Source organism: Pleurodeles waltl, chromosome 5 (assembly GCF_031143425.1).
Source record: "Pleurodeles waltl isolate 20211129_DDA chromosome 5, aPleWal1.hap1.20221129, whole genome shotgun sequence".
In the NCBI taxonomy this organism is placed as follows: Eukaryota; Metazoa; Chordata; class Amphibia; order Caudata; family Salamandridae; genus Pleurodeles; species Pleurodeles waltl.
The window spans coordinates 1,753,372,120-1,753,390,753 of record NC_090444.1 but is presented as its reverse complement, the minus strand read 5'-3'; the positions used below and the strand labels follow the sequence as shown (position 1 = coordinate 1,753,390,753).

Genomic DNA, 18,634 nt, shown 5'->3' with positions numbered 1-18,634 from the left:
GAAGAGCAGATAGATCCCCGTGTACTTCACAAAGTAGTTGGAGTGGACAACTCAGAGCGCCTGGGCAGAGTGGCGCAAGTTCCCTTTGAATGGGGGGGGGGGGTCTCAGTTTCCTTGAAAGTAGTTGTGAGTTCAACCATGCCTGTAGATTGTTTGATTGCTTGCTTGGCAATGACCTGGAGGATTCCCCTTGGAAGGAGGTGGCACACAGGTCACACTTGGAGATGTTGGGTCTGCCTGGGTGGGTATGCATATCTACCCGGTCAGTGGCAGCTTGTCAGGGTGGCCAGAAGCCCCTGGAGCTGGAAACAGTGGCTCAGGGGTCTGCCAGTAGGAGGAAAGGAAAGGGGTGCGGGAAACCGGCCCCAGAAGTTCCCACGGTCCGGGAGGAGGCTGAACCTGAGGGTTACGCCCCGGAGCCTACAGTGGAAAAGGTGACTGAGCTGGGGGAGGTCCCTGAGCTCTCACAGTGGCAGCAGGAAGGGAGGGCCCACCAGGGAGGCACTCTCTGAGGCACAGAGAGTATGCCCTACTCTAGAGGGTTTGTGGCAGTAGGCTGCAGATCAGGCAGCTGGCAAGGAGCCAGGATCTCACCTGATCTATTGGGAGGACGGCATCCTGTATAGGTAGCCTGAGGTTGCTGAGCCTGGGTCAGCCCGTGTGCTGATGGTACCCCAGTGCTTCAGAGCCTTCCTACTGGGTCTGGCTCATGATCTGCCTTTAGCTGGACATCTGGGGCCAGACAAGACCTTTGACAGGCTTGTCACCCACTTCCATTGGCCACAGATGCGCTGGCACTCAGATGCACATTGTAGGTCTTGCCAGACTTGTCAGGCAAGTGGCAAGAGCGGGGGGGAAGTGCAAGGCCCCCCTCTAACCTTTTCCTTTGAAAGGATTGGTATTGACATTGTGAGGCCTCTGGATCCCAAGACAGCCATGGGCCAAAAGGTTTATCCTGGTCTTGGTGGACCATGCCACCCGATACCCAGAAGCCATTCCGCTGAAATCATTCACCTCCCCTGTGCATTGATGGGGTTTTTTACCCGCATGGTGTTCCCCAAGGAAGTGGTATCTGGTAGGGGTACCAATTTCATATCAACTTATATGAAGTCTCTGTGGCAGGAGTCTGGGGTAACGTATAAGTTCACCACTCCTTATCACCCCCAAAGCAATGGTCTGGTTGAAAGGTTCAACCACACCGTGAAAGGCATTATTATGGGTCTGTCAGAGCCCTTGAGGCGTAAGTGGGACGTCCTCTTGCCATGCCTTCTGTGCACCTACAGGGAGGTGCCTCAAAAAGGTCTTTGATTTTGTCCTTTTAAGTTACTGTATGGCTCCCTATCAGGGGACCTTTGAGTCTGGTGAAGGAGGGCTTAGAGAAAGCCCCCAGTGAACCTCCCCAGGATGTATTCAGTTACATGCTGGCTTTTAGAAACCAGACTGCCCGCTTCAGAGCTCTCGCACAAGAGAACCTAGAAGTAAGCCAGGAAGACATGAAACAGTGGTATGACCAGAATGCCACTGAGTTGAGTTTCAGCCTGAACAGAAAGCACGGGTGATGGCGCCAGTGGAGCCTAGGGCGCTTCAGGACAAGTGGACTGGGTCATTGGAGGTAGTGGAGCGTATGAGCGAAGTCACCTACCTGGTGAACTTGTGGACTCGCAGGAACCCCTTGAGGGTCCTGCATGTGAACCGCCTCAAGCCACACTTTGAGCAGAGTGAATTGTCCGCCCTCCTAGCAACAGATGAAGGGGTGGAGGAAGAGTGTGAGCCTCTTCCTGACCTCCTGTTTGCTGAAGAGAAGAATAGGTCTGTGGAGGATGTGAACCTTCCCCCCCCTCCCTGACCTCAGAATAGCAGAGGGACTTTTGCCAGGTGTTGGGTCAGTTTGCCTCCCTGTTCTCCTTGATCCCTGGAGATACGATGCGCGACACCCGCTTGCGGCTGCTGATAATGATGCAAACCCCACGCAGCGCAGTTTTCTAACATCGTGTGACCGGATTTTCCATGCATTGTGTCTGGGTGTCAAAGTCACCTCGACTTTGCACGGATCCGAGGTACCCCGTCCGGAAATCGACGCATTGCTCGCTTCGAAGGAGAAAAATGACGCAAAACCGACCCACCAGAGAAGAAACGATGCACGGCTCCCTTGCAAGGAAGTAATCAACGCATTGCTGTCTTTTCCGACTCACGCTCGCCCATGCAGCTTTATTTTTGATGCTACCCAGGTACTTTGTGCAAAATCAACGTTTTTATTGTTTTCTGTGGAGTAATACTCTTATTCTTTTGAAAATTCATATTTTAACTTATGTATGTTGGAATTTTGCCATTTTGGTTTTGTTTGGTTTAGATAAATATTGCCTATTTTTCTAAACCGGTGTGGTGTCCATTTTTTTGTGTTTTCACTGTATTACTGTGTGTGTTGGTACCAATACTTTACACATTGATTCTGAGATAAGCCTGACTGCTTGTGCCACGCTACCAAGGGGGTAAGCAGGGGTTATCTAAGTATGTTTATCCATTGCCCTGAGTAGTGTGAGGGTCCTTGCTTGGACAGGGGGTAACCTGACTGCCAACCAAAGACCTAATTTCTAACACCCACGTTGCTGCCCAAACTCTTATTGTCACAAGTGAGATAAGCACCTAGGCTCTGTGGTTAAAGTCTGCACAGCACACTCAATTATCACCAGCTGCTTTAGTAGAGAGAAGTGGGCTGGGTTGAAAGCAATGAAAGGCGTAATTACCACCTGATATGCAGCGCTACATCTGCAGCCTGCTTTCAACGTTTGGTCTCAAAAAGCACACATTGCTAGAGGAGTCCCTGGCACTGAAGGGAACTACTTTGTTTGCAGACAGGCTCTGTACGGAGTGGCAGCATGCTATAATTCAAGGTAAAGCTAGCCAGTGCATGAAGTGAGCTGACCCATTGACTCATGAAGTATTCGGTCGTAAATCGAAGAATAATTTGATTGACACAGCAACAGACGAATAGGTGAAGAGTGGCCGAAAACCCCTATGAATATATCATGTGTATAATTTTAGTACAATCAAAAGGTTTTGTCTAGCGCCAGACCTACAATTCAGAATCAGTAGCTGTATTAAGGTATCCCAGTGTTAGGCAGTTATCCTTGCTACAGTTAAAAATGACTGTGGAGGTTTTTCACTGCCAGGACTTGTAAAACTTAAGTACACATGTCCTACTTTTAAAATACCATGCACCTTGTCCTATCAGCTGTTTGAACCTTCCTTAGGAGTAACTTCAAAGATTTAAAGGTCAAAATGAAAGTTTAAAATTTCACTACAGGCTAAAGTCGTAGACCTAAAACTTGTTTTACAGTGCTACTTGAGTGGTTGGCACAGTGTATGCTGCAGTCCAGTTGTAGCATTTATTTACAGGCCTCGTTGTACATGTAGTAGTATATACAAGGGACTTATAAGTAAATTAAATGTGCCAATTAGGTGTGAACCAATTTTACAGTGTTTTAGAAAAAGAGCAAAAGCACTTTACCACAGAATCCTAAAGGTTAGAGGATCACTATACCAAAGATGTGTGTTCCCGTCCTCATGTAGGGAGAACTACCCACCTTCATGGAAGTTCTCACTACTAAGGCAGAAAAACCTGAAAAGACAATCAGCGTTACCATGGTTAGTCCCGGAGCGATATTCCACCATAAAGTCCATTCCCTGTATGGAGATGGACCGCCTCATCAATTTGGGCTTCTCACCCCTTATCTGCATCAGGCATCTGAGGAGTCTGTGATCTATCTGGACCTGCAAGTAAGTCCCAAACAAGTATGGTCTTCAGTGCCTTCAAATGCCTCCCTTTCTATTGCACGCCATCTCTGTTCATTGAGAAGTCCTCTTTGGGTGATGAAGGCACAGGTTGGTCCAAACTGACATCGTTCAGCTGTGAAAGAACAGCCCCAGTGCAATGCTCTGATGCATCCATCTGCACTATGAATTCTTTGGAGAAGTCTGATGCCTTGAGCACTGGTGTTGTGCACATGACCTTCTTCAAGGTGACAAATGCTTTCAGACACACACCTGTACAGATCACCTTTCTGGACTTTGTTAGAAATTGGGTCTCTAGTTGTGAGAGGTTTCCCCCCGTCCAAGCAGCGACCGCAATCCTAGTCAGGGTAAATCACAACACAACCTAAATTATCCTGTGCTCATCGTCTGGTAGCTTGGCACAGAGCAGACAGAGTTACCTTAGAAGGCAATGTGTAAAGTATTTGTGCAATAACTCATACAGTAACTCAGTGAAAACACCACAAAAAGTACTCCACACCAGTTTAGGAAAATAGAAATTTATCTGATTAAAATAAAACCAAAATGACATGAGTCCAATATGCACAGGTCAAGATATCACTTTTTAAAGGTTTAGATGGGTCTTTAATCCATAAGAATCAGTGGTTGTATCTTTTTAACACACAGTACCTGGGATGCATCAAAAATAAAAACTTAGGGTGGGCCGCAGAGGAGGTGATGCATCGGAAAGTAAAGCAATGCGTCAATTTTTCCAGTGTGGCGGAGGTGATGCACCTAATCTTTCCTTGCGGGCAAGGTAATGCATCAGTTTCTGGGTGCGTAGCCTTGGCTCCTTACTGCGGTGCAGGGATATTTTGATGCCCAGGGGTGATGCGTGGAAAATAAAGAACGCTCTGCAAGGATGAAACAGGCGCCGCGTCGATTCGGGAGGTGCTGCAGCAATTTTCAGCCGCGATACAGGCGCTCTGTTGATTCTGCAGGTGATGTGTTGATTTTTGCAGGTGTTGTCAGTTTTCCGGAGCAGTGGATTTTCTCCCTCTGGTGAAGTCTTGATGGCCCTGAAACTTCTTAACAGTAGGCAAGCTCAGTCCAAGCCCTTGGAGCTCATTTCTGGGGGAAGGCAAAGTCATTCTAGCAGAGTCGGGGAGCAGCTGGGCAAAAAGCAGGAGAGCAGTCCTTCCAGAAAAGTAGTCCAGATGAGTCATTTGGGCAGCACGGCAGTCCCTCTGACAGAGTCCAGTTGTAGGTCCAGAAGTGTCTGATATGTGGGGGTCACAGACCCTGTATATATACCCAAATGTGCCTTTGAAGTGGAGGAGACTTCAAAAAGTGGTTCTGAAATGCACCAGTTCCCCTTTCAGACCAGTCCTGTCTGCTAGATCTCTTGGGGGGGGTAATCTGTCCTTTGTTAGGGATCAAGCCACTACTCTTTGCAATGTGAGAGCGCCTCCACCCTTCCTGCCCAGGAAGACCCATCAGTATGTAGACGAATGCAGATGCAGTTGAGTGTCCTGTGTTTATGGCTGTCTGGGTGGAATGCACAAGGGGAAGCTGTCAACCAGCACAGACCAGACGTGGATTGGAGACAGGCTGTAAAGCACAGAGAGCAGTAAATGCATACTTTCTAAACATGGCTTTTTCTAAAATAGTAATGTTAAATCTAACTTCACCAATAAGCATAATTTCTCACTACCAGCAGGGGTGTGAAATTCCTATAGCCCAATGCCCAGCACATATTGTTTGGGGTCAAGGACAATTTTTCACGTTTATTTTGTCTTTGGGACAAGTAGGCCCAACACCCTGGAGCACAGACCCTTTGGCTACCAGTTTACAGGGAAGGAAACTGTATACAGTTGAGGTAATATTCTTGTCCATATGTTAATGCTGGTTGAACTTGTATTTATGGTTCATTAATGTCAAACCTTTATTATTAGGGTGAGCGCTTTAAATAAACATTGTAAGGTCACACTGTACTACTGAGAGTGGTTCCAGCAAATATGTACTCACATTTGAAAATTTTAACTGCTCCCAGAATGCTCTGATTAAATGCAAATGTTTCCAGAACTTTGTAAGCAAGATTGATTCTTTGCTTCCAAAATAAAATGTTTAGAAAAAAAAACGCTAGTAGGAAAAAACATGTCTTGCGAAATTACTGTGAAATCTTAGCTGATTCTTTAAAGCATCATTTAGTAAAACGTGTGGATGCACGCTAGTATTTTAAAACAATATTCAAATATTCATAATTGAAAATCAGTGCAACCATTTTCAATGAGAGTATGGAAAACATGAACATAAACAAGCACTGGCAAAAACCAACCGATCTGCCGTTGTTGGTAAGTCTTTTGGTTTTGTCAACACATGTCTTGTTTTGGCATGGCTTTTGTGACACTTTATTGTTATGGGAGCTGCCAGGCCCTTGCCATTGTAACAAACATTGGCAAAAGCACAAAAAAAGTTGGTCTCAAAAAGCACACATTGCCACAGTAGTTCCCGGCACTGAACAAAACTACTTTGTATGTGAATATGCTCCTTGTGGAAGAGGAGAATGCTATCACTCGCAGTAAAGCCAGCTGATAGATAGCGAGGGAAATACAATTTTAATAAAAGCAAAATGTCTTGGTTAGCGCCAGACTCAATTAAGGGCCCAATTCTTAAAGAAAGTCACAAAAGTGCATCCATGGTGTATGTCTTTGTATTATTGACTTTCATGAATTCACTTAGAGTAGACCAGGAAGTCGTACTTCTAGATAATATTTGGGAACTGTACGTTAGCACAAGCAAATATGCATGCATAGATTTGCACATGCACAAATCTATTGTGTGTTTACAAGATCAGTTTCCCTCCAACCACTTTTTTCCCCAACCCTGGAAGAACTTCTGTTTCTGTGCTTGTCAGGAGTAAATTTCCAACCTTTCTCAAAATGGGAAAAGATTAGAGTAGAACTGATGAAAATCCTTAAAACATGCAAGTTCGTATGTTTGCACAGACTCAAAGGCATTCCAGCCCTGTAACTATTGCTTACTGCTTCCTCCAGCCCCAGTATGTAGATCTGCTGAAAGTTGGCAACATAAGGAAATTGCTATAGTAGGGCTTGCAATTGCTAGTATTCAAGCCCTACTATAGTAATAGCCCTGGCATAATCAGAGAGGCTAGTATCAGAGCTCTTACACAATGAGATTGCTGCCATAATTTGTCGCTGCACTAAATGGCACCAAAGAGGCAGGCAGATTTTTTAACAGGACAAAGGCAACCTGTTCCATGGACAAGTAGATATTTTGTGAAATATCATACCCCTGTGCTACCATTCGAACTATACCAAACATGACAATGCCACTCCTTTCAGATCAGAAATTGCCACTTAAAAGTATACAAGGGAATTTCCGAGGCTGGCCTATTAGAGGAGCAGGCTTCACAATAATGAAAAACAAAAACAAGTTTGGGAGTTTTTCACTACCAGGGCATGTAAAACTTGCAAATACATGTCCTGCCTTTTACTTACATAGCACCCTGCCCTATGGATGAACTAGGGCCTACCTTAGGGGTGACGTATATGTAATAAAAGGGGAGTCTAAGGCTTGCAAGTAGTTTTACATGGCAAGTCGAAGTGGTAGTGGAACCTCACACACAGGCCTTGCAGTGGCAGGCCTGAGACATGGTTAATGGGCTACTTATGTGGGTGACAAAATCAGTGCTTCAAACCCACTAGTGGCATTTAATTTACAGGCCCTGTGCACATGTAGTGCACTTTACTAAGGACTTGCAAGTTAATTAAATATACCAATTGGGTATGAGCCAATGTTACCATGTTTTAGGGAGAGAGCACAGGCACTTTTAGCACTGGTTAGCAGTTGTAAAGTACCCAGAGTCCTAAAGCCAACAAAAATGAGGTCAGAAAAAGAGAAGCAAGAAGGCAAAAAGTTTGAGGTGACAGAGAGGGCCATTTCCAGTAGACATCTTATTAGAAATCAGCTTTAAGGAGCAACAGTGGTGTCTTATTCCCTAACAAATCTTCTGTAATATCCAATGTTTCTTGGGTCAGATGGGCTGCATTTTGCCCCTCTGAATTGGTGAACCAGGTTACACAACTGATCCTGCCCTACCTGGCACTTATTGGCCTCAATAGCTAGACCGACCCTGTGCAGGGCTGGAAGCACTGCTCAGAGCTGGTACAGCTGCTCATCCCAGCTAGAGCTGAAGACAGAAATATTATCTAGGTAGGAGGTACTGAAGTCCTCCAGATCCACTAGCTCCTGGTTGATCAATCTTTGGAAGCTGACAGGGGCATACTTCAATCTAAAGGCATCACTCTGTATTGAAAGTGGCTCTGTGGGGTGACGAAGGAGGTCCTCTCCCTAACTCCCTCAGTTGAGGCAATCTGCCAGTACCCTGACATCAGGTCGAAAGTAGTCTGGAGGTTGGCAGCTCCCAACCGATCAGTGAGCTCATCAGCTCTGGTATGGGGGTTTGTATCAGTCGTGGTGCGCCTTCTGCAATCTGCACAGAAGCAGAGTTCTGGGGTTGTGCTTGGAGGGGGAAGGTAGGCTGTTGAATTGCTCATTCACTCCTAACTTCAGCATCTTGGACACCTCATCCTGGATACTGGCTCTCCCTTTATCAGATCGCCTGTAGATTGTATTCTTGACAGGAATGCTATCCCTTGTGTGGGGTCATGGGTGCACTAAGTGTCATCCCAGGGGTAAGGTAGAACAGGGAGAAAAACTGCTCCAGTGACTGGCGGCATTCTCTCTCCTGGTTTGGAGTCTGAGAGGGGGAGAGGTTCACCCCCTACTGGACCATCTTGCTCTGTAGATGAGAGGAGATCTGGAAGAGATTTTGACTTTTCCTCCTGTCCTCTCTCTGGCACCAAGCAGATGGTGACTTCTGACTTGAGGCAGTTGACACCCAGGACACTGAATTGGGTTGCTGGAAGTCTAAAGATCCAACAGGTAGTGACCTCCCTTTTCTACCCCTTGACCTTATAGAGACTAGTCCACATATCCTGCAAACCCAGGGCTCCAACACCCACACTTATTGGCTAGGTTGAAATTCTACCAAGTGGCCTTCTGGTCATGCCAGAGCTTCATGAATTCCTGGCTGGCCTCCAGGTTCTCTGGCCTTTTTTCAAACACACTTCATCTGGAGCTTACTACATTTTGAGAGAGGAAGAGTTCTGGAGTGTTTACTCCAACTCCTTCTTCACAAGGATGTGAGGCCCTCTAACAGGTCGGCCATACAGAGTTTCAAAGGGACTGAATTCCACCACCTTCTGAAGTACTTCCTTGTAGGCCAAAACCAACCATGGCTAGGTGATGTCCCACTTAAGCCTCCAGAGCTCCGACATGCCCATAATTGTGCCTTTGAGGGGTCTTGTCAAAATTTTCAAGCCCATTGGTCTGGGGGTAGTATGGTGTGGAGACATGACCCCCATTACCACCACACTCATTTCATATTGACTTCATTTATTTCTTTTTGTGCAGTTAGTTCTCATGCGCGTTGTTTTTATTATGTTACTCCAGTTGTTCAGCACCATGGAGGGGAATGCAGTTTCAGGGTGTCACTGCCCTATATGGCCTTCCATCTGGTTGTACTGTTTGCTCCTGGCTCCTCCCTTCTACATATCTCCCCTACGCATGTGGCAAACAAGTGGAAGCATTTCTCCAACGGGCCCCCTATCCCCAACTGCAGAGTATTAACAGGTGTACAGGTTAGAATCTAGGAATTCTAGGTTTTAGACTGCCACAATCCTTCAATCATAATTTCCGTTGGAAGCTGGTACCCCCCCCCCCCCCAACCATCCTCCCCCCTTAACCCCCCCCCCCCCCCAACCATCCTCCCCCCTTAACCCCCCCCCCCCCCCCCCCCTCGCCCTTAGGGATCTCCCGGTTACTTAACTTAGTGGGTGTGCATTTGGCAGTAGGAATCCCACTCAGGCCATCTCTCTTCCAGTCATGGCATCCCTGTTAGCCGCACCTGGTGTGGGTCTTCTGCTGTGACTCTTCCCACCAGAGAGCCGACATGACCACTCCTTGCCGGTTTAGCCATCGCTCCTCATTTCCTGCTCTCCCAGTCTCCTCGTGCTCACCTCCATTAGGTTAGGTCTTGACCAGTCCAAGTGCATTGTAGGTCTGTTGCTTCCACGCTCTTCAGTCCTTCCCAGGTACGCACCCAAGAGTTTTGCACCTCTGGAAGGTTGGGACCGGTTCCTTCTGCTACAGCACCTGCCGTCGGCTCCCTTTTCTGATATGGGCATTCCTGTAAGCTGCAGGGATCTCCACCATCCTCTCTGTGTCCTCAGGACTAAGACAGCGCATTACCTGCCTATGCGGCTTGCCTGCTCTGCATGTGGATGACTCGTCAGGGTAGCATATTGTAGTATATTCTGGATTCTTGTAGTGAAGCCATAATTTGGTTGCCTCGCTCTGCACTATCGATTGCTATGTGTTTTTGCAGCATCCCTTGCAAGTGTGAGATTGTAGCTGTGATTAGACAAATTAACAAGGCTATTGCTGTATGGCTATTTGAGATAAATCAAATAATCCAAACAACTACTTAGCTGTGCAGCCTACAGGCTACATATATGGTTACAGTTCATTATTTTCTGCCATTCTGTTTTCATGTTGTTATGCCCTCTAGGGGCTGACTATATTGGTTACATGATCATGTTTGTTACAAATGTTGTTTTTATAGTGGTGCCCTCTAGGGACTATTCTCATCATTTCAGTCAAGATACTACAATATTGACTGCACTCAGAAACTCCCCCCATAATGCTTTGGGGGGGGCATTCATTTTACAAAATCTTTTTGCCCATAACTCACCGCTCTGACCTGCACCAACCTGCTCTTTCTGTCTGGGTCATCTCTAGATCCCTACACTAGGTTTTGGTGGGAGCAAAATATTAATATAAAAAATATAAGTATCACAATATTCTCATTTTTTGCTGCAGATAGAGGAAGAAGGTAAGTGAAATGCTTTAGTTATATGCAGGGCCACTGCAATTATGTAGCAGAGAGGACCAAATTATGCGGCAGGGTTGACAAATTTATCTGGCAAGAAAAGTCCAGTTATGCATTTACAACATCCATAGCTCTAACTCAAGCAAATGTGAGACCTATTGTATTGCAAATGCCTGTTTTTCTATTTTTACCAGGAAAGCAGTGTCTCCTATGTTGTTTCCGACCAGGGCCTTTCATCAGTTTCTCTGCATGGGCTGTGGCCAGTTTCCAGGATCATATGCTAGATTGCCCTCAAATCACTGAACTAGGGTGATCTATGGAACAAAGAGCCACGTGGGGGTTTCTTATTGTTGCGCATGAGATAATGCCGTGGCCTATACCTCTCACCTTGACTCCATCACACTCCCATGGCTAGTGTGAATTGTCATTTCTGTACCTACAGCCAGGATACTGTTAATTCATGTCTGGATTCAAGTCAGTAACACCCTCCTCCTTTCACCCTTTGACACAAATCTTTTATTTGCATCCTCTTGTGTCATTTAATCAGAAGGTACGTGACCACCTGAGACTGTATACATGATGTTGCCCCACTGAAAATTGCACTGTGCTGCTGGATACCACTGGCCCTGACTGTTAGAAATATTGTCAGGTTGATTTTTTTTTTTTTTTATCGTTTCAGTATTTCTCAAGTGATGCGCTTTCATTGCCTTTTTAGAATTGAATGGCCAACTTTGTAAACAATAACTGGAAACTGTTAAAATAGGCAAGCATTGTTGTAGCAGTTTTGGTCATGTTCACCTGTTCTTATTGTTTGGTGTTTCCAGGTGTGAGTGCCGGCTTGTCCTTGCTGTCCCTGTCCTGGGCTCTGGTGTCCTACAGCCGCTTCATGTGCCTCTTAAAGCCGGGACATCTTTACATGCCGTGGGCCGCTCTGCTGTGCCAGATGCTCTGGCGGATGGGGATGCTGGGCACCCGCGTCATGGCCCTGACTGTGTTTGCCAGGGTGTACCATTTCTGGACTTTTGCAGTCGCAGGTATGACCACTGATTTTGTGAGTTCCTCTGGACTTTTCTTTTTGTCTTAATAAAACCTTAAACATATTTAAGAGGAACAGAATTAGGCACCAAAATAAAAAATGTAGGTTTATATGAGATAACGTTTTGTTTATCACTCAGAACATTAATTTCTGCGCTATTGATTGGGTCTGTTATGCTGATTGCAGATCTATTAATATTAAGAACCCATCGGTAAAGTTGAGTCATCAAATGTTCAGATGGTGGCTTGTGGCCTCAGTGCAGGAATCATGGTTGGTGTTCGGCTGGAATGTGAAAAATACTCCTTGGAGAACAATCCCCTCTGCCAGGTTACCAACAGTGGCACCATTACCACAAATGCTATACATTTAGTGGCCTACGCGCTGCCCCCAGGCTTCGGCATTACAGGAATCAATGCTGCCCTTGAAAATGGTAGCTTTACCACCCAAAATAGGTTAAGTTCTGAGATGATCCTACAAAGGTTAAGTCTGTAATAACGAGCTGCTGAAGAGTGAAGCATGAGTTGTGAGTGGTAGCTGTGAAGTAGTGATGTGTACATGTTGTAGCGACGGAGGAGTGTGTTGGCGCGTACGGGCTTTATGCCTGAAATGCTATTTATATTATGGGAAGAGATATTCATCTTTACTGCCGTTTATACCTTACCGACAGCAGTTTCTTAGCAGAAAAGTATGTTCCTCAAGTGATAAATAATGTTAGTATTTACACAATTACAGTTCTGCTGGGTGAACAGCAGTGTGGACAGAGGTGCTGTTTACCTAGCAAATATTTTCCTACTTAATGGAAATTCCGGTTTTCAAAAGTGGGCCTGGTTCTTAATTTATGCTGAAAAAATATATTTATTGACATACGATTATGGTCTTGTAATAACATCGTGACGTACAAGTTCGTCCATATTTTGGTTATGTTACGCATATTTTTTGTATGTCACTTTTTAGCCACCCTGGGTTCCCTTTCTATTGACCCTTTATGATAGTACTGTAATTCCTATGTCTAGGGCACGTGCCCCAAGGTTTGCTACACACATCTGATGTAAGGAGAGCATAATAAATGGGGCACAGAAAGGATTGCAGTGTGATGAAACGTGTCACAGTGGACTGTGGTGAGACGAATTTGTTGGCAGATGTCAAAAGCATTGGACACACCTACCAATATTCCAAGAGACTGTACAGCACATTCAACTAGGAGTCTTCAACAACCACATCGTATGAAATGTTCAGAGCAAAAGTGTGTGTGTGTGTGTGTGGCACGCACACTTTTCTCCGTCTATTAGCAGGTGTAATGTTTTGATTAACTCCTTGCTATATTACCACAAGTAGAGTGTGTGTTGGTTCCTTCAACTGAAGAGAAATTATCGCCTCATCACCGGTCCAGTCTGCAGTTAAGTGAATCTTATGCCTCTGTTCCTCATCTGCAAAAACGTGGAAAACTTAGATGTTTTATCCGGGTTGGCAATGATTTGGATGACTAATTTAAAAGGGTTATTAATTAAGTGTCCATTAATTTTATATAATAATGTTACTAAATCACGTTTTTTAATAGATAATTTGTTTATATAATGATACAGCCGATTACTAATAATATTATCCACCTCTTATCGTTAATTGCGGTTGTAGAAGTCAACCTGGTATAGTGACAACTAATGTGGTTTCAGATCAATAGTACTGTCAACTTGGGACTTAATATCCTGTTGGAAAACATATTGTCCCTGAATTTACTAATTCTGTGTCAGGACCGGAGGCAGGGATTATGCTCAAACGTTCTTATCCTTTAATACTTCCAGCAGGGTTCAACAATAAACTACCAATCCCAAGAGCCCCTGGGAAGGAAGTATAGAACAAACAATACAGTAGCCAACCAAATATCCGGGCTGCAGTCCATATAACCAAACATCCCCTTAGGCAATTCCTCTTTCCTTTCTGCTTCCAGCAGAGATAAGTGCCCTTTATTTGTTGTAATTCGATCAATAAGTGCTTGTTAATTGTGCTAACCTGTTTTTTTCTCCAAACAGCATTCTCAGTGGAAACGCGGTAGTAATCCACTACATTTGCTGCTGTTTTCTCAAGTTAGTGGGGACCGTGTACTGTGGTGACACTGGTGGCCTGCTAGGGGGCAGGCGATCAGTGCGCTTGGTGCGTCAGTTAATCGTAGTGCTGAGCTTTCACAAAAAAAATACTGTCTGAGCGACAGCCCTTTGGCTTGCAGCCCTCCTGCCACCAAGCCTTCCTGCACTGCCTGGAATCCGGATGGCCAGCTCTGACCAGGGTTCCGTATTGATAAAATTGACGAGCGGCAGACGCCCAACCTGGTTCTGTAGACACTGGGAACTGGAGCGGCCTCTTCATCTTCATCTTATCCTTCATGTGCACGAAGCACGCTCAGCCACTTCAGGGGCTGGGGCCGAGGCGGTAATTACACTCTTGAATTCAAAGGATGCGCAGCCCAAATCCGACCCGCTTTCTTATACTGACAAGCATGCACTCCCAGGACAACGGGGACTATATTGAGGAGGAGACCATTTCAGCCCTCCCCATAGATGAGTAATTCTGCCAGGCAATGATGCCTCCATTAGGTGGTAGCCTCTGCCATAGAACCTTTGGAACAACGCCTGTTGCGGATGGCCTACTCCTGCCCGTTGCCCCTTAACATATCTCTGGATTCCCTTATTAAGAGCTCCCTGCTGGGGCTTGAGCATCAGGTGCATCGATACCCCCCCAAACTCAAGTTGGAAGCGGGGGTGGACCTGGCAGCCTTTGACCAGCTCAAAAAGGCATTTTTAGAACACTCTACTCAGGTAGGTGTTGAATCAGAGGTAGAGGCCTTTGGTCCCCAAGGACCTACTCTTGCCCCTTTTCCCTCTGCCGATGGGGATGAGGATTCCATCACGGATTCCGCGGATGAGGCGGGTCCTTCTAGACCCTGACAACCCATACCTCTGGCAAATACTGCCCAGTCTGAATCTCACAGTGCAGGGGATCCCTCTGAGATTGTGGACCCGGAAGAACAAGTCTGCAACCCACCCCACCAGGTCCACATAATGGGTCCTCTCAGACAAAGTGGGCAAATATGTCTCCAGCAGACTCAGGAATCTCTGGAAGAAGGTTTGCGCCAAACTGGGTGGAATGCCCCTGGCGCTCTCTCGCCACCAAGGTTTTGTCCACTCCAGAAATAGACACCCATACGGCTACTTTCCTCCAGAAGTTCATTCACGATCCAAAGGAGGGCATAAGCAGGTCTTGGAAGGCCTGTCAGGATAAACTCCTCAATGTAATTTGTCCCCTGACAAAAATATTGAAGTTGGCAGAGGAAGCTAAAGCCTTGGGCAACACTCTTTCCACGGAAAATATCTCTGGGTGGGCTCAGCGAGCCATTATTTTCCTGGGCAATGCCAACTGTGCCCTCTACGGAACAGTGCAGATCTCTTCTCACCAAGATCGACCCAAAGTTGGGGGACCTTTCCTCTTCTGAGGCAGGTGAGTGGGCCCAAGGAAGCCTCTTTCGGGAACCTTTTGTGCGGGAACTTGGCAAATGTGTTGCCACGTTTATCTCACTCAATAAGGTGCAGACCTCCATAAAGAAAATATTCCACCCACACCTTTTTTGGGGGGACGGCCATGGCAGGGGGCGCTCGACCGGCTGCTACTACTACCAAAGTCCTCCAAGGGGAAAAGCCTTCCGCAGATGCCAAGAGCAGTCCCGGATGGGAGGCTTCTTCCCTACCAGAGGGGGCCAATGAGTACGTGGCACCAGAGGCCCTTCCACAGGACAATTCCAAGGATCTCAGTCTGTTGAGTGTAAAATTTCATTAAAGTGTTCAGGTGGGAGGGCAGGCTGTCTCTTTTTTTTTTTTTTTTAATTTTTTTTTTTTGCACAACTGGCAAGCCATTACCTCAGACACCTGGGTGCTCCAAAATGTCTGAGGATTCCAAATAGAATTCTATGGGTCTCCGTTCCAACAAGCGAACCCTCGTCCCTTAATTCGATTGGAGGCTCAGAGGCCTCTAATAGATCAAGAGGTAGAAGATTTGTTCTGCAAGGATTTTTTTTTATTACATGCCCCATATTTTCCGGCAGATCCATCACACCTAGCAATACCAGCGTCTGTGTTAGTTTCACATTTCCTCCAATTATATCACTGAGAAACCATTCTAATTCACCCAACAATGGTTTCAACCTAGGGCATGTATAAAACATATGCAATATCTCTGATTCCGCCCCCCCTGCACCTCTCCTCCCCACATCGCTTGCACTTCCCATCAGATCCTCCCCACTTTCTCAATTTTGCTGGTGTATAATACAGGTCAAATGCCATCTTGTCTGCGTTTTCAAATTCGCTGAGAGGTTTTTCCTGCTAGTTCTAATGATTCTTCCAACCACCCCCCTCTTTACCCACACGATTAACCCATCTATCATTCTGTTGCACAAGATCATCCTGTTGGGCATCTATTAACAAAGTATATAATATACCTATCTTTTTCCTGTGACATATAGCCTCTATTAATGTTATCTTATCCATTAACGGCATAGCTGGTCTGTGACGATGGAGAAAATCTTGAATTTGTAAGAACTTAAAAAAAATGAGTCCTCGGTAAGCCATATTGTATCTGTAGCTCCTGAAAATATTTACAGACTGAGTTTAGTTATAGATCCCCAATCCTCCTTATCCCTTGCTGTCTCCAGATTGCCAGAATAGGATCCCTAAAAATAGAAAAGGGAAGGACTGAGGAGCTCAATGGAGTATATGCAGTAATCTTGCCCAGCCCAAACCATTGTTTTAGCTGCACCCAGACCTTATATACTGCTTGTAGAGTTTTGAATCTCACTATTTCAAAGTAGCTGGGTTCCACAAATTTCGTCAACCAACCTTTTGCCTCAACACCCAATGTAATTTCATACAAGGAGGATTGCACTTCTTCCTTACTCTCCCTTACCTCCCCAGTTATCAATCCATCCATATGTTGGAGGCAGCAGGCATAATAATGTAGCGTAAAATTGGGAACTGCCCAGCCTCCTCTACATTTTGGAAGCATCATGTATTTCATAGCCCTTCCTGGTTTGGCATATCCCCACAAAAAGATACTACTAATTGTCGCTAATTTGTTTAGCCAACTTTTTGCAATCTCTAAAGGGATTGTGCGAAACAAATACAATACTTTTGGCAAGACAATCATTTTTAAAACATTGAGGGACCCTCAAGTGATAAATATAGATAATGCATTCTATCCAAATCGCTCTTCACTTTACTTAACAGAGGGGCTAGGTTAAGTTCCACCACCTAGTTAACAATGGCAGTAACTTTTATCCCCAAATACACAGCCTCTGCCACCGCCCGCTTATCTTTGGTCAAGGTGTACACTGAACACAAAATCTGTGTCTTATCCGCATTTAATTTATATCCACAGTATCCTCCAAAGTTTCTGGCCACCTCTTCAATTTCCTTAATGGATTTCTCAGGATCAATTGTTGTTACTGCTATATCGTCTGCATAAGCAAACACATTATATTCTTCCCCATAATAGGTCACTGGCTTAATGTTTATGCACCTCTCCAATTTAGATAAAAAAGGATCTATATATAATGCAAAGAGTAATGGGAAGCACGGACACCCCTGTCTGGTACCCCTGGAGATCGATATAATACCTGATTCTAGCCCTCCCAAACAAACTCGAGCTTTGGGGGCCTTGTATATATCTCTAACAGCTGTTAATTAGCCTTCCCCTAACCCCTTCCATTTCAAAGTTTCCCATAAAAAAAATTCCAAGATACCCAATCAAATGCCTTTTCGGCATCTAATAGCACCAAACCGAGAGGTGTCCGATAAGTTTTAGCAAGTTCAAATAAGGAAATTATCCTTCTTATATGATCAATCGCCTCTTGACCCGGTATTGACCCATGCTGTCTTTTACAGACTAACACGGATGTAACTATTGCCAATCTAGTTTCTAAGACCTTTGCATAGATCTTCACATCTGCGTTTAACAGAGAAATTGGTCTATACAATCCGGGAGAATTTGATGGCTTATTTGTTTTTTTAACACTATGATATTAGCGTACTCCCAGGATGATGGAATCTGTCCTTGTTGTGCCTTACGAAAAGTTTCAAGCATGTCCCTCCTTACTTCTTTATAAAACATTTTATAAAACGCTAATAAGGCATCCGGACCTGAAGCTTTTCCTGCTGCTAACAAGTTCTCAGCTTCCAGTATTTCTTCTGATTGAATCGGTGTACCCAACATAATTTGATCCTCTAAGAAAGGTCTAGCTGTTTTTAATCCTCCCAGGAATGCTATGACCTCTCTCTGAGCCCCATCAGAATACACTAAATCTTCCCTGCACAGCTCCTGATAGAAGTCTTTAAAGACTTCTAAAATCTCCTCTGATTTTCACATTTCCACCCCTGTGCATCCATGATAGTCTGTATGCCCGTCTTTAATGCTTTTTGCCTTACTCGCCTTGCTAAGACTTTGCCAGTAGTCTCTCCATATTCATAGTTTGTTGCCTCATACCTGATAATTAGCTGCTACTGCCTTGTTCAAATATGAATTTATTTTAGCCTTTAAGACCGATATCTGAATCTGCGTTGAGCTACAATCCTCCTTTTCTATTCTATTTTTAATTAGTTTCCTTTCTACTAGATTTAGTGTAACCTGAAGCTCTTTAACCTCTCTTTCCCTCACCTTCGCTGAGCGCAGGTTATAGCTTAAGGTTTCTCCTCTGACTCCCGGTTTGAATGCATCCCAAACCCTCCCTGTAGTGGCCGTGTCTCTATTAACCTCCAAAAACTAATGGATTATGATCTGAGAGAAGCCTAGGCAGGAGATCTATACTTGCATCCTTCATTAAGGATTCGGAATAA

The 18,634-nt window shown here is 45.2% G+C and overlaps 1 protein-coding gene across 2 annotated transcripts in view; it reads left to right on the top strand.

The window, feature by feature from the left end:
* Positions 1–18,634, top strand: part of XKR5 (XK related 5) — a 155,038-nt gene that overhangs the window by 82,803 nt on the left and 53,601 nt on the right. For both annotated transcript variants that reach the window (XM_069236149.1, XM_069236150.1), the window contains exon 4: positions 11,551–11,760. In XM_069236149.1, coding sequence (XP_069092250.1) covers positions 11,551–11,760 — 210 coding nt within the window. The remainder of the gene's footprint in view (positions 1–11,550; positions 11,761–18,634) is intronic.